The sequence below is a fragment of the Vitis riparia genome, chromosome 14 (assembly GCF_004353265.1).
Source record: "Vitis riparia cultivar Riparia Gloire de Montpellier isolate 1030 chromosome 14, EGFV_Vit.rip_1.0, whole genome shotgun sequence".
Classification (NCBI taxonomy): domain Eukaryota; kingdom Viridiplantae; phylum Streptophyta; class Magnoliopsida; order Vitales; family Vitaceae; genus Vitis; species Vitis riparia.
Genome location: NC_048444.1, coordinates 14,851,054 through 14,867,809, shown reverse-complemented (window position 1 = coordinate 14,867,809; position 16,756 = coordinate 14,851,054). Strand labels below are relative to the sequence as shown.

Below are 16,756 nucleotides of genomic sequence, written 5' to 3'. Positions count from 1 at the left end.
CAGTTTCTCCTCAATGAAATGAGGATCAACTTCTAAGTGCTTAGTTCAGTCCTGTTGAACTGGATTGTGGGCTATACTGGTAGTGTGGATTGTGGGTTATATTGGTAGCCGACTTGTTGTCATAGTAGAGCTTCATAGGACCTTCTAATTTACTCTAAGATTACTAATAATAATTTTTATCCAGAGAAGCTCACATAGCCGATGCACCGTGACTTGAAATTCTATTTCAACACTTGACCTACCAACCACATACTATTTGTTACTCTAATTACCAAATTCCCTCCCAAGAAAGTACAGTAGCTAGATGTTGACCTCCTATTAGTAATTGATCCTGTACATTTAGCTCATAGTTGTGAAAGGCACGTTTTAGGCGTGCCTAGGCACAAGGCAGTGCAATGTGAAGCTCTGACGCCTTTCCTGACTCCAAGTGCTGCCCGTTGAAGCAGGCACTGCTTAGGCGCACAAGGTGCTCACTTTTGGCCAGGTGTGAAGCCCTAAAAAGGTGTGCTTTTTCTTCTTCCTTCTCCTTTTCTTCTTCTTCTTCTTCTTCTTCTTCTTCTTCTTCTTCTATGCTTCTTCATCCACAAAGCACCAACAAGTTGCAGAGGCAAAGCCCTAATCTGGGCTTTCTTTTTTCTTTTGTGATACCTATGGCTGCTAATTGCTTCAGCAACTCTATTTTAGAACAATTTCTTCTGCTGGTTGGAAGAAAACTTGTCTCAGTTTGGCTCTAGGTTTCCATTGTCAATCATTCAACAATCTTTTCCACTACTGCAGGTTAGGCAAAATGATATATCATGCCTCCATATTACTCTCTAGATGATAACTCAACTTCCATCATTCACGTACTTGGACTTGATGAGGATATCACTACTACAAAATCGTGGTTGCTCTCCAAGATAAAGGAAATTTGAAGCCAACATAAGCCATAGTTGTTAAAGGTGCACTTAAAGCACACCTAGGCCCAAGGTCGACCACTCCCTAGTTTATAGCACCTCACTTGCCAATCATGTGCCTTGATGGAGAGGCACACCTCATCTACTTTACTTTTCTTTAATTAACACTTTTATTCTTGATATTTCTAACTGTATATTGAAATTCATGTAATTTTATTACTTCTTTTGTTGAATTCTTCTTTTAAATCCTTGGGATCTTAAATTTTTTTTGTTACTTGAATTGAATTTTGCATCATGCTTTATAAAATTGATATGCATCTTATGTTACATTTTACTTTGCTCAAGTGTACGCCTAAGTCTTAGGAGACTTTTGTTCCTCAAGTGTGCCTTGCACCTTTTAAACTATGACCCAAACGACTACTAGATGTCTTGAAGCATACTACTCCATGATAATTTTCATTATAAGGATATGATAGGATTAACTTAAGAAGATTATCTATCTTGATCACCCATCTGTGCTCTTTTTGTTCTCTATGATTTGTTTACATTTAAAAGATGAAAAATACTCTTTTTACTATACAGATACAAATTTCACAAACTTCATTTTGGATGAGAACACTGAGCTCGGATTTTCTGTAATAAAATACAACCAGTTGAGAGCATATTTGCTATATGGATTCCGTACTTAAATTGACAAACTTACAAACTCTGTACACTATGCATGCAACATACTTTGATTGCACATTTTAGATCATGCACATGAGCAAATTAAAGTATGCAATGTAAGAGTCTTGGACAAGCCAATCTTTTTAGGATTAAGAGTTACTTGCTGTTTACCATGCTAATCATGCTTTAGCTCTTATGAAAATCGGTTACTAAAGCATCTAGCAAGAGACTTCGTTCAATATACAAATGCTAACAATACTACTTGTGAGTCCATCCCACCCCTATGACCAAGTTTAGGTCATATTGCTAAAGTGGCAAGGATCAAGCAAATTATTTGCCTATTTCCAATTATGATTGTAAGGAACCCACAGGAAACGTATAGGAATTTTATTTTTATTGTTTGTCATAATCAACGTTATAGGAATTTTATTTTTCTTGTTAGAATGCCCTGCTTCAGGTTTGTATCATGTGTAATTAATTTTAAATTACTTATGTTGCTGCTCCCTCTAGATATATTTAAAGTCAAATCAACCTGCAGAGGCTGAGAATGCACACAGAAAGATTCTACACGTCATGGAATTTTCAAAGGTCTAGTTCTCTTTTTCTTTCTTTCCCTTTTCCTTTTCCAGAAAACATGGAGATTTGCCTGTTTAACCCCTATTTAACATACGTGATATTTGAATTATGACTGCATTTTTTTTTTCTCTTTTTTTGCATAAATTCTGCTGCACACTTAGATTTTACTTGTCAAATGTATTGGAATCATCCCTCTTGTATGGGAGCACAACCTTATGGATCAATGTTTTATCTTGTGCATATTAATCCTTCTTTAGGTATAAATTTTGAGTCTATTTACCAGTTTATCATAGAGGTTATATTGTTTCCTCTCTCTGTTGAACAGCTAGCTCAAAGGGCAGAATGGGCACCCACATGCTATAGAAACTTGAAAGAGTGGTAACATTTGTAGGTGGAGCTCCTCTTAGTGTTGTTGCTCCTTTTGTTCAACTACACCATTTTTCTGATGCCCTATGAAAACATGACAACTGGGGTAAACTAACTTGATACACGTGAATAGCATGAACTTTGTGCTTCTGCTGCTCCCTTAAACAGTCTAATGGGGGATCAATCATGAACTTTGGTCATGTAACATTTTTTCTCTTTTTTTTTTGGATTGGAAACAAGAATTGTATTAATATACATAAAGATTTCATGAGAGGGATGAGGAATCCTTCTCAGAAATATACAAACCTGATTTAAACCACAAAAAACCTCTGCTGTACAAGGAGATTTGTACAAAAAGATAGATCACAAAAGAATGTACCGGAGGAACCTCTCCTGAAAAGACAGCTAGGCTCCTCTCAAAGGTGGCCCAACATTGTTATGTCTAAGGAAGTTAACTTGGTATGAAATAAATGTGCGTTAGCAGCATGTATTAATGATGGTCATAATATAATTATTATTGCTGTAGGTAGGGTTAAATGAATTTCTTAGTCAAAATCGACCAAGTCAAACTACTAATGCCAATATTGTTTCACTCTTCATGGGGCATGGATCAATCAAAGAAATGCATGATGATTGTTCAAATTTTCACTATTATTTTTACCTTATTGACTTCATATCATGTTTCAGCCATCCTAAAGACAATTGTGTTACTCATCATTCCATAGATCTAGCTTTACATCTCTTTTAACCTAGCTGTTTTCATGTAACTTTAGATGCTAAATGACTTATTGTTCACTTTTTTTTTTTTTTCCCAAAGAGACCATATTTATTTTAATTATTTGTATTTTCTGTCAATATTTTGAATGTTTCGAAATATAATGCTAATGATGTTAAATATGGAAGAAGGTTTGAACACTTGAAAGTAAAAAATATGCTTCTCATGTGCAAATATGTTAAATTGACTTTGTCGTAGGCTGATATACCCATCACATGGCACAATGTGAGATTAAATTGAAGGTGTGAACACACCAAGGAGATATTATTTAATTTAATCCATTAATCTTAAATGACATATATGAAATATTAGTGCAAAAAACTCTTGAGTGAGGTATTAATCAAGATATTGGATTTATTAAAATAAGTAGATGTTTAATGATAAATAATGATGTAGACTAGAAGCATTAAAATTTCGAAAGGAATAGCAAAAGTGCTAGTGAATAGGCTAAAGAGGATAGTTGGGAAGGTGGTGTCAAAATTCTAGAAAGCCTTTGTGGGGGGTAGACAAATTCTTGATGCAACTTTGATTGCGATTGACTCACGGAAGAGAAGCTCTAGGGCTGGTTTAATTTGTAAGTTGGATTTAGAAAAGGCTTACGGCCCTATTGATTGAACTTTCTCCTATCTGTGATAGAAAAGATGGGGTTTGGTCTAAAATGGAGAAAGTTCTAATGAGAAAGTGGATTCAGTTTTGCATTTCTACTCTAAGGATGCCAATATTAATCAATGGTTCCCCTTCAGAGTTCTTTCAGACATCTAGAGGCTTGAAGCAAGGTAATTCCTTCTCACCCTTTCTTTTTGTGATTGTCATGGAAGTTCTAAGTTGTATTATTTCAAGGGCTACACAAGGAGAGTTCATTCATGGTTTCAAGGTCGGAGGCAAAAAAGGAGAAGGCTTCCAAGTATCCCATCCCTTGTTTGTAGATGATACTCTTCTTTTTCGTGAGACCAATTTGGATGAACTAAAATATCGGAGGTGATAGTAATAAATTTGCAAAAAAGTGAATTCATTCCAGTTAGGGAAGTGGAAGATGAGGGTAGACTAGCATCTTTGCTTGGGTGTAAGGTTTGGAGGTTTTCCACTTCTTATCTTAATTTACCCATAGGAGTGCCTTATTAGTCTTATATTGTGTGGAATGTTATGGAGGAAAGGATCAATAGAAGATTGGCCTCTTGGAAGAAGCAGTATTTGTCAAATGGAGGAAGATTACTTCTTTTAAAGAGTACTTTCTCAAGCTTACCAATCTATTTTATGTCCCTTTTTGCTGCCCCCCTCCCCCTTGCTTGTTTTGGTGTATTTGGGAAGAGCAAAACTGTAGAATCTTTAATGGAGAAAAACTTGCAGATTAGAGGTTAAAGGAGAGTTTCATTAATTCCCTCTTTGGTTGAACTAAAGTTTGGTTAGAAATAGATAGTCTTAGTGGTGGATAGTTTTGTTTTGAGATAGTTTTTTGTTGATACCTGTTGGTATTCTTTGTTTTCTTTTTTGTGTATACTTCATGAATACTTAGGGTGCTCTACCCCCTTCTCTCTCTCTTATGGTTCAAAGTATTGGCCAATTCCAGTACAACTCAGTTGAGTCGTATCTGCCTCGGCCCTTTCCGCACTGAGTCCGATACCCGATACCATCTCAAAGTCAAACTCAATCAGGAATCATTTAAACTTGGTTGACTCAATCAAGATTCTGAGTTGAATCAGTTGAAATATCCGAGTTACCAGAGGAAATCCTTTTTTTCATTTTCAAATCACAGCAAATCAACAATAGACAAGATCTAAACCTAAAAGATTTCTGAAAAATCAAAGCTTGTCTTCAAAAGAAAAAGCTTTTTAATAACCACGACCCATGACCCATGATGAAGAGGAAGAAAGACATCAATGAACAATACGCAAACCTTAACTAATGAGCATACAAGTTGAATTCCAGGTTGGAACCAAATTTTCATATCATGTTATGATAGTTCCAAATTCTGTCAATATTAGTTTATTATTTAATGTATCATGGCATTCATACAATGGTACTCATGGTGACAGTCGGAATTATCTGTTTATAGAGTCACAAGGTGTTATTACTACTGCATCAGTGCTCTATTATTACAATAATTACCTTAGTACATATGTTGCAACACAGGGATGGAATTCTTTGGACACTGTAATTGCAGCTGAAGATCTGGCCTTGACTCTGCAGTCAGTTGGGAGATTAAGGGAAGCACAAGAGCTTCTCCAAAGGTGAATAGTTAATTAACTAACGAATAACTGTAATTATGCATGATTCCACAAGAAATATATGAATCTATTTTTCATTGCAGGTGTCTTGATGTCCGAAAATCCTTACTTCCAGAAGACCATATTCAGGTTTTTTGTTTTCACATGATAAGTCCCAAAATGCATGAGTTTATTTTCTCATCTTGTGTTACTTCTATCCTTTGTTTTTATTTTGTGTGTTAGTCTGTGACTTAAGTGACCACAGCTAAGTAAGCATAAGTTAAAAGAAACTGAGAATTACTCCTAATTTTTTCTTGGTCTATGTTCTGTATGAAAAATGATTATGAGAGGTTATCTCTTAATCTTTTGAACCATTTGGCACATCATCTTGAGACTTTGGCAATTCAATGTCCATACTTTAGTGTGAATGGGGCGAATATATCATTATTCTCTGCTCTGTCATGCTAGTAGCTTAGCCTGATAAATATTTTCATAATCTCATTATGCTCATGAACAAATAGAAAATATCTACCTAAAGTTATATGGAAATGCATACTTTGTAACTTACGAGATGCACACTTGACACTCATAAACATGTAGATGTTGGATTTGTTTCAGGCCTCTGATGCCTCAAAGATCATTATTTTGGTAGTTTCCCCCTTTTCATCTAGTGAGTTTCACTAAAAGAGCTGCAACATAGTTTTAGAAGCTTGCAGCTCTATTAGGACTAAAGAGAGCATTTTGTTTCCTGTGAGCAATTTTTATGAGTTGAGTTCCTGCTCAAGTTAAATGGACCTTTCAGAAATTGGGGACAATATTCTCTCCAAGATAGGTGAGGTCTCTCTCATGATTTCACTTCTTTGTGAGGGCCCAGATGAAAAAGGGGGGAAACTCCTCCAGCTTTTATACTCTTAAATCTTGCTGATATCTGCCTGATCCTGCCAATTTGGTCAATATTTTCTTGCATGTCACTTTGAATCTGGACCCTTGATAACCCTACTGATATTAAGATGGGCTACCATAATGCCACTCTATATTTTTTTTTATATATTTTTTATCAGAATGCCCCTCTGTCTTTCATTATTCTCAATAGTTTTTCATATGGGTTAGTTTTGCATTAACTATTTCAACTTGTTGAAGAAGCTGCATTTGTTTTGTATGTTTCAACATTTTGCTTCAGCCTTAATGGTATTAAGTTTTATAATTTCTGTATTTCAATCAATTTTGTTCTTGTACTGGAAAAAGTACCAATATTTACATCAAATTGTGAACTTTGGTAATTATGTTTCACTATCTATACATATGTGTCTGTGTGTGTATATATATTTATATGTATATATGTATAATAATTACATAATACTTTTGTATATATACATATAAAGCCATTCTTTCTCTCCTTTAACAGATCAGTGCCAACTTGCTTCACATGGCCAGGGTGACATTGCTCAGTTCTGGTCAACTAAAGAAGAAGGATGCTTATGAAGCAATTTCTGAGCTTGATAAAGCAAAAGATCTTTTAGGCAATTCAATCAGGTTCGTGTTATTTGATCACATGTGTTGATTTTTTAATCAAAATCCAAAATAGATAAATAATTGAAATATTTCTTTTTGTTTCAGCATGTAATCTAATTCCTCTTTATTTATTTCTCTTTTCAACATTTTTCTTTTGCCCTTTTTCTTGTCTAATGTTGAACGACCAATTTTCCTAAAAGCTTAAAGGTTGTAGGATTTGGGCTCAAAATGAATATTATGCTCTCCAACATCCTCCCTCACATGTAGCCTCCATTTTTGAGCTTACACATGGACTTAATAAATTGGATAAATAAACATACAGTGGTAAGGTTCGAACACTTGACCTCTCACCAAACAAGGCTTTGATACCATGTTGAATGATTGATTTTCCTAAAAGTTTAAACTTTTACGATTTGAGAATCCATTGTTACGTGTATGCATTTTACAGTTGCTTTTATTGCTAGGGGAATTTGTGTTTGACTATTAACAGAAAGCTTTATTGATGAGGGTATAGAAAGGGAATGCTTAATATAAACTCCAGATTACACTGTTAAAGGGAAGAATAGAATGCTCTACTGCTCTGCTCTTTCAGAAAAACTGTTCTAAGAATGAGAATACTAGTCTGTTGAAATTTCATGAACAACCCATATTTTGCTTAAACTGTTGTCAAACATAATTTTTTCAGTTCTACTTGTGGAGTCCTTTTAAATTTTATATTGTCACCTACAAGATTAATATATTAACTAATTATTTAGTTATTTTTTCTTTCTTTTCTGGTTTAATTAAGTGTATGTAATACTCATGTAATCCCTGAGATTAATCATTAAGCATTATTCCAATTTTTTGTTCTCTTCAACATGGTATTAGAGCTTGAAATTTTTTCACTCTTATATTCTAAGTTCTCATTGACCTTCATTGCTAAGCCTTAGATCTTTCTTATTGGTTGTTTGGTTATCCCTATTTTAGTTTTGAGTGTTCTTTGTTTAAAAGCTGGTTTTTCCTCTAAGGCAGTCTCCATGGAAGCTCCTTGATATGCTTTACTAGTTTCATTGGCAACGCTAAAGGGAGAAAGAGACTTTACCACCTAGAACCTAAGGTGAAGAGTTCTATGCATGTTTATGACACAGGGAGCTGCAAGGATCAAGAGGTAGAAATTTGGGCTCTGTTTGGGAAGTGTTTTTGAAATCAGTTTTGAAAAATAGCTTTTGAGAACAAGTTTTGAAAATTATTCTTTGATGTTTATAGAACAAAATTTTGTTTAGGAACTTGAAATGTTCTTAACCTGTTTTCTATGATTTTAAATATATTTTAAAAATAACTTTTATTGTGGTGCTTTATTTTTAATCATTCTCCATATTTTTATAATTATTTTTTTAATAAAACCCTTAAAAAACAAGTGAAAACAAATCAAAGATGTTCTTTGAAAAACTTTGTTTTCTAATTATCAAACGTATTTTCCTATTTTTTTTGTTCTAGACAACAAAAAAATGTTTTAAAAAACAGTTGCCAAATAAGGTCTTGATTGCTTCATGAGAGACTTGGTCATCCTAATTTATGGCATTAAGGACATTGTATCTAAGATGTTTTCAAACCAAGGATGAAAATATCGATTCTTATGAATATATAGGTAGTTAGACTTTACGGATGCTATCACCCAGCCAGAAGAAAATTTTTCACCTCTATTTTTTTTTTTTTTTTTTTTTTTTATTATTATAGGAAACGACAAAGGAAAGGAATATATTGATAAAAAGAAGGTACAAATAGAAGGATGAGGAATCCTCCCAACAAAGAAAAACAAGACTACAAGTAAACAAATATAAGAAAGTACAAAAAGGGAAAAGTAGACACTCTAGTTACACGCCGCTAACCAATCAAGTTGTAATATGTTAAGAGGAATCCCCTTAAAAACCTTAGAACAAAAAGCCCAAAAAGAAGTAAGAAAACAAATAGAATCCCAAAGATACTCGGCATTCCTTGCTTTGTCCTAAAAAATCCTTGCATTTCTTTCCCGCCACACCACCCACATTAACGCGATGCACGCGTTTTGCCATAAGACAATCCCTCTCTTGGAAGATCCAAAACCATTAAAATTACTAAATAACATGTCAGAGATGCTCCTTGGGGAAACCCAATCCATCTTTGCTGATTGAAATAATCTGTGCCACAACCCCTTCGTCAAAGAGCAATGAAGGAAAAGGTGATCTACTGTTTCTCCATTCTTCATACACAACTTACATATGTCAGGGCTAAGAGCTTTGTAGGGTCTTCTCAATTGTAGCAAGTCATTAGTATTAACCTTCTTGTGAGCCACCAACCAGACAAAGGACTTGACTTTAAAAGGGACTTGAGCATTCCAGACAATCTTGGTAGGGAAAACTGGAGGCGACTCAGAATATTGGGATAAGGCCAGAAAGAAAGATTTGACTGTGAAGAGACCTGAAGGAGATAAGGACCAGGATCTCTTATCTGGAACGGAAGGTGATATGTAAAGATGATCAAAAGATCACATAAGGCCCTCTAAATCATCTATCTCAGAATCAGAAAGATTTCGACGAAAATTGAAGTTCCAAGAGAATGGGCGGGTATATCCAAGAATTGATGAAATAAGAGCATTTTTATCCGTGACTACGCTAAGTAATCTTGGATATTGGACTCCCAAAGGTTGTTCCCCCCACCACAAGTCATCCCAAAACCGAATTCTATCCCCATTACCTACCGCAAACCGAGTAAACTTGGAAAACTCTTGGTAGACTAGTGCTATGGCCTTCCAAGGACAACGATGAGACCATCTAAGTATGTTGTTAACATCCCCGCCATTGGAGTGTGATCCATAAATGCATAAAATAACCTGATGCCACAGAGCTGAATCCTCCCTAGGATATCTCCACAACCACTTCCCTAAAAGAGCGACATTCCTTATAGATATCTTTCCAAAACCCAATCCCCCTCTCGATTTCGGCTTACACACTACGTCCCAATTAACCAAATGGTCCTTTTTGCCTTCCCCTACGCCTGACCATAAAAAATCTCTTTGCATTCTCTCAATTTTTGCTGCCACAGAGGCGGGAATCTTAAACAAGGAAAGAAAGTAACATGGCATATGGGTGAGACAAGATTGAATGAGGGTTATTCTGCCTCCAAAAGATAAATATGCCTTCTGCCACCCATCTAATCTCCTTGATATCCTCTCAATCATAGGATCCCAAAAGCCACACGCCTTAGGATTCCCTCCCAGAGGGAGGCCCAGGTAAAGTATAGGCCACCCGGAAGCCTTGCAGTTAAGCATCTCGGCCAACCTAGAAAGGTGATTCTGCTCAAGATTAATACCATAGATATTGCTTTTGTCAAGATTAACTTTCAAACCGGAAATATGCCCAAACACTAGCAGGACATTCTTAAGGGTCATCATATCCTCCTCCCGAGAGCTGGAAAAGAAAATGGTATCATCTGCAAATTGCAAGTGGGAAACCCTTGTTCTGTTCCTACCCACCCTGAAACCCTCCAAGACGTTTCTCTCCTCAGCTTTCAATAACATCCTACTCAATACATCTGCCACTATGGTGAACAAGAACGGTGATAAAGGGTCTCCTTGTCTTAAACCTCTAGATGCCTTTACCCACCCTTTCGCATTACCATTCACCAAGACTGCAAAAGAAACCGAGGACAAGCAACCTCTCATCCATTTCCTCCATCTAAGACCAAACCCTTTCATCTCCAACACATGATCCAAAAAATCCCAACTTACATGATCATAGGCCTTTTCAAAGTCAATTTTGAATACAACTCCTTCCTCCCCTGATCTTCTTTTCTCATCCACTATCTCATTGGCTATGAGAACTGCATCCAAAATTTGTCTCCTTTGAACAAAGGCTCCTTGAGTAGAATGGATGGTCTCGTGAAGTACCCCTCTTATGCGCCCTGCTAACACCTTGGCTATTATCTTGTATAGACTAGTGATCAAGCTAATAGGTCTAAAGTCTGAGATTCTCCTTGACATGTTTTTTTTAGGTATCAGAACTATAAAGGAAGCATTGGTACTTTGATTAATAATTCCGCTCCTATGAAATTCTGCAAACACTTTCACTAGATCCTCCTTTATCACTTCCCAACAATCTTGAAACACTGCAATGGTAAATCCATCCGGCCCTGGAGCCTTATCCCTGTCCATCTGAAAAATAGCCTTAAAAATCTCTTCTTCAGTAAAGGGGGATTCCAACCTAAGCGCACTCTCTCCAGATATAGGGGACCAATCTAAGCCTTCCACTCTCCAAGGCTCTCCAGGAGGACTCGCATAGAGCTTTTCAAAATACCTTAAAATCTCCTCTTTTATGCTCTCTGAATCATTCATCATTAGGCCATTTTCATTCTCCAACTCCTTAATAAATTTCCTATTTCTCCTACCATTGGCCACCTTATGAAAAAATTTTGAGTTGCAATCCCCTTCTTTTACCCATTTCACCCTAGCTTTTTGTCTCCAATGTATTTCTTCCCTCAAAATCAACTCCTCTAGTTCCCCTTTTCTTACAACTCTTTGGGCTAAAAGTTCATGGGATAGGCCCCCTTCTTGCTCCAACAAATCAAAGTTAACTAAATCAGATAAGATATCCTTTTTCCTTTTACTTAGCTCTCCAAAAGAAGCCTTATTCCACTCTTTGGGGCAGTGTATTTATCTGGTTGTTTATGTGGACGACATCGTCATTACAGGCAGTGATCAGGATGGTATTCAGAAACTAAAGCAACACCTTTTTACCCACTTTCAGACCAAAGACTTGGGGAAACTCAAGTATTTCTTGGGAATTGAGATAGCTCAATCCAGTTCTGCTGTGGTCCTTTCCCAAAGGAAGTATGCTTTAGACATCCTGGAAGAAACTGGTATGTTAGACTGTAAACCGGTAGACACACCTATGGATCCGAATGTCAAACTTGTACCAGGACAGGGGGAGCCTTTAGGAGACCCCGGGAGATATCGACGGCTCGTAGGTAAATTGAACTATCTCACCATTACTCGTCCAAACATTTCTTTTCCTGTGAGTGTTGTTAGTCAATTCCTACAGTCACCATAATCAGAACCATAAACCTGAGTATGACCTCTGTTCTCGTACAACACACCTTGGCCTGGTGTACTTTTGATATATCGAAGAATGCGGATAACAGCATCCCAATGGCTATCACATGGTGACTGTAGGAATTGACTAACAACACTCACAGGAAAAGAAATGTCTGGACGAGTAATGGTGAGATAGTTCAATTTACCTACGAGCCGTCGATATCTCCTGGGGTCTCCTAAAGGCTCCCCCTGTCCTGGTACAAGTTTGACATTCGGATCCATAGGTGTGTCTACCGGTTTACAGTCTAACATACCAGTTTCTTCCAGGATGTCTAAAGCATACTTCCTTTGGGAAAGGACCACAGCAGAACTGGATTGAGCTATCTCAATTCCCAAGAAATACTTGAGTTTCCCCAAGTCTTTGGTCTGAAAGTGGGTAAAAAGGTGTTGCTTTAGTTTCTGAATACCATCCTGATCACTGCCTGTAATGACGATGTCGTCCACATAAACAACCAGATAAATACACTGCCCCAAAGAGTTATGATGATAGAAAACTGAATGGTCTGTTGTACTGCGAAGCATGCCAAACTCTTGAACAACAGAACTAAAACGGCTAAACCATGCTCGAGGAGATTGTTTCAAGCCATATAGAGAACGGCGTAACCTGCATACTAAACCAGACTCCCCCTGAGCAACAAAACCAGGAGGTTGCTCCATATAAACTTCCTCGGCAAGATCACCATGAAGGAAGGCATTTTTAATATCCAATTGATAAAGAGGCCAAGAACACATGGCAGCCATGGAGAGAAGCAGACGGACAGAAGCAATCTTGGCAACCGGAGAGAATGTGTCACCATAATTAGAACCATAAACCTGAGTATAGCCTTTAGCAACTAAGCGGGCCTTAAGGCGATCAACCTGACCATCAGGACCAACCTTAACTGCGTAAACCCAACGACAGCCAACGGTAGATTTACCCGAGGGTAAAACAACAAGATCCCAAGTGCCATTAGAGTGCAGAGCAGCCATTTCATCCACCATTGCCTGTCGCCAGCCTGGATGGGAAAGAGCTTCATGGGTGCTCTTTGGAAGAGAAACAGAGGATATAGCAGAAACAAAAGCAGAATAGGGTGAAGATAATCGATGATAACTCAAAAAATTGTAAATAGGATGAGGATTACGAGTAGAGCGAGTACCTTTCCGAACAGCAATGGGTAAGTCATTAGGAGAAGGCAGAGCCGGGGTAGGTGAAGCCGAAGGGATAGGAAGTGAGTCAGCAGGTGCCTCAGCAAAAGGGAGAGGAGCAACGACACGAGGGCGACGATGATAAACCTGAAGTGGTCGAGGAGGCATAGCATCAGGTGGGGAGACAATGGGAATAGGCAAGACTTCAGAAACAGGAAGAGACTCAGAAGTGGTGGAAAAGAATGGTGAGTCCTCAAAGAAGGTGACATCAGCGGAGATAAAGTATCGATGAGTCTCAAGGGAATAACAACGATAACCCTTCTGAAGTCTGGAGTATCCCAAGAAGAGACACTTCATGGCTTTGGCGGAAAGCTTGTCCTGTCCAGGAGTGAGAATATGAACAAAGCAAGTACAACCAAAGACACGAGGAGGAAGGAAATAAAGTGGTTGGTCAGGGAAGAGAAGAGAGTGAGGAATCTGATCATGTAAGACAGAGGAGGGCATACGATTAATCAAATAACAAGCGGTAAGAAACAAGATGTAGTGGCCAGATCTAGCGCTGAAGCCGAGTATCAAGCTATGGCTTTGGCAACATGTGAACTCATATGGTTGAGACATCTTCTTCTAGAGTTGAGATTTGGAAAGGATGAACAGATGAAACTCATATGTGATAACCAGGCCGCATTACATATTGCATCCAATCCAGTCTTTCATGAAAGGACCAAACATATTGAAGTTGACTGTCATTTCATTAGAGAGAAGATCGCATCAGGATGTGTTGCTACAAGTTTTGTTAATTCAAATGATCAACTAGCTGACATCTTCACTAAATCTCTCAGAGGTCCTAGGATTAAATATATTTGTAACAAGCTTGGTGCATATGACGTATATGCTCCAGCTTGAGGGGGAGTGTTGAATATAATGTATTTATAGTGTATAACCTTTCCTTGTTAATATAGGATACATGTATGGTAGTTAGGACTCCTAGCCTTGTATATATATATATCTCTCAACAGGCTTTAATAAACTGTAATTTCCTCATGAACTTGTGCCCTTCCCACCCATTTCCTTGAAACTCCCTCCACCATCTTCCAAAACTCTCCTTAAAACTAGGATGTTGCAACCACATATTCTCAAACCTGAACGGCGTTGGACCCCACTTGAACGGATTAGTTTCCAAGACAATCGGCCAATGATCCGATGTCCATCTTGGCAGTACTCCTTGAATGCTTTGAGGAAATACTTGTTCCCACTCATTTGAGTACAAGAAACGATCTAATCTCTTGCAAACTGGATTTTCTTGCATGTTTGACCATGTAAATGATGCACTCCTTAGAGGTAAATCAATCAATTCACAATCTCTTATGAAATCATCAAAATCCTTCATGCTTGGGGTTAGTCTAGAACCGCCCAATTTTTCTGAACTTCTCCTTATGACATTAAAGTCCCCGCCCACACACCAACGCGGATAAGCAAGCCCACCAATGTCTGAAAGCTCCATCCAAAAATCCTTCCTGAGAGCTGAGTTGTTTGGACCATAAACTGCAGATAGCCATACAAATTCGCAACCGTCCAATGCGAATTTGATTGAGACCGAAAAAGAAAACACTACCTCCTCCCTGCACAATTTTTTGGCGTCCCATATGATCAAAATCCCACCCGAAGCCCCACATGCCGGAAGGGCTGCCCAATCCTTATTTCTGACTGTCCAAACACTACCCACGAATCTTCTATCACACTCCTCCTTTTTTGTTTCCTGAATCATCACTACATCCGGCTTTTCTGATCTCAAAAAATCCTTAACCACCCTTCTCTTTTTCTTTGAACCCAAACCCCTGGTATTCTAACTGATTATCTTCATGTGAAACTCTCTGACCCTAATCTCCGAACCAAAACCAATTAGTCTCACAATCCTGTGGAGCATCTGCTCTTCCTCCTGGAATATACTTTGATATCCAGAGTCTTACATTTATGGAACAAGAGTCCTATTTCCTTAGTTCTTATCTTCAAGGGGAGACCTTGATGGAAGATAAGGAAGACCTCTCATTCCTTAACCTACCTATTACTTCTCCTACCAGCATTATTGACACCACCAAGTCTCAACCAATTAACTCTAACCCACTTATAGCTCCTATGTCAAAGTCCAATGGTGCAATTCAAAAGAAAATTAGTCCTTCATTCACCCCATCACTACAGGTTTACTTAAGATGAAAGCTACCCATTCTTGAACCTATGCAAGTCCAAAAGAATTGATCCTATGATAATGACTAAAACTTCAATCTTACCTTTATTGTTATCATATACATCATCTCCGGTTATTAAAGATTTACACTAACCTATCGCCTTTAGGAAAGGAACTAAACAGTGTACCTAACATCCCATTGTTGGGAAATCCTAGACCAAGCCTTGGATTGTTAGAGTGCATGAAATCCTATCCTAGGCTTTTCTTGATCTAAGCACAACGGAAACATGGTATTAAAACCAAAAATAGATACCAATGATCTAGAGATTATTGTCATACTTGCGATCTAGATGTTTCCGAATCAATTCTTGTCAATGTAGAAAGCTCCAAATCTGAATATGATCTCTAAAAACCAAATATCTTCCACCCGATGACTCCTCCTTAAGTTTAGGCACTGAGATGGTGGAGATCTCAGGGTTGGATGCTAGGGTTTTCTTTCTTTCAAGAGAAGGGAGAGGTAGCAAGACTGAAGCCCTAACCCTTAAGAAGGTATTTGTAGGCTTCTTACGAGGCTTAAGTGACTTGAGTCCACCATGGGCATGGGTCACTTAATCTAGCCTAAAAAGGTTGTCAATTGATTTATTAACTCAATAAGGCTCCAATTAATCAATTAGATCAATCCAGAGATATCACTCACTTATGCCTATGCAACTTTGTATAATTACCAGAATGCTCTGATGCACACAAGTGAACTAAAAAGTCATACAACCCTTATAAATCGTGTCATCAAGGAATATGAGCTCGAGGGGAGCCATTGAGACCTATAGGATGGCATTTGCTCCCTCAAAATCTAATTTTGAAGTTGACTCAACATCTCACTATAAAGAGTCAACTGCACTCCAGTACCCTATGTATATTACAACGAGACACCAAATGTTTGAGTCTGTGACCAGCATTCAATATATATAGTCTCCCCATGAACTAATCATCTATAGTCTAATAAGGTGAAAACTATCAGCCTTTCAAGACTACTTCTACCATTCTTGAGTTAGAAATCCTCCTATTATGTGATCAAATTACATATTCTAGCTCACCATGAGCATATGTCAAATTCTACTAAAGTAATTATTATGGGCCCACAGATTTCATGATCACACATCCTTAGGATCACCCAAGGGGACACATAGTCTCAAAATCCATGAGATATCATGGTACCTCTATTGAGAATACCTATTACTACTGGTTTCCATCAACAGTGATCCAATCCATAAGGAATATACGATTACTTTAGAATCTTACTCATAAGTCAAAGATACCGCTAACTTCTACATAACCTCAATATTTTCT

At 37.6% G+C, this 16,756-nt stretch overlaps 1 protein-coding gene across 7 annotated transcripts in view; it reads left to right on the top strand.

Moving 5' to 3' along the window:
• LOC117930049 (kinesin light chain 3-like) overlaps positions 1-16,756 on the top strand; it is a 123,674-nt gene that overhangs the window by 87,475 nt on the left and 19,443 nt on the right. For all 7 annotated transcript variants that reach the window (XR_004653835.1, XR_004653836.1, XM_034850494.1 and 4 more), the window contains exons 11-14: positions 2,073-2,150; positions 5,410-5,507; positions 5,588-5,633; positions 6,889-7,016. Coding sequence is in view for 5 of the 7 variants with exons in the window: in XM_034850494.1 (XP_034706385.1) it covers positions 2,073-2,150; positions 5,410-5,507; positions 5,588-5,633; positions 6,889-7,016 (350 nt within the window). In the remaining 2 variants the exon portion in view is untranslated. The remainder of the gene's footprint in view (positions 1-2,072; positions 2,151-5,409; positions 5,508-5,587; positions 5,634-6,888; positions 7,017-16,756) is intronic.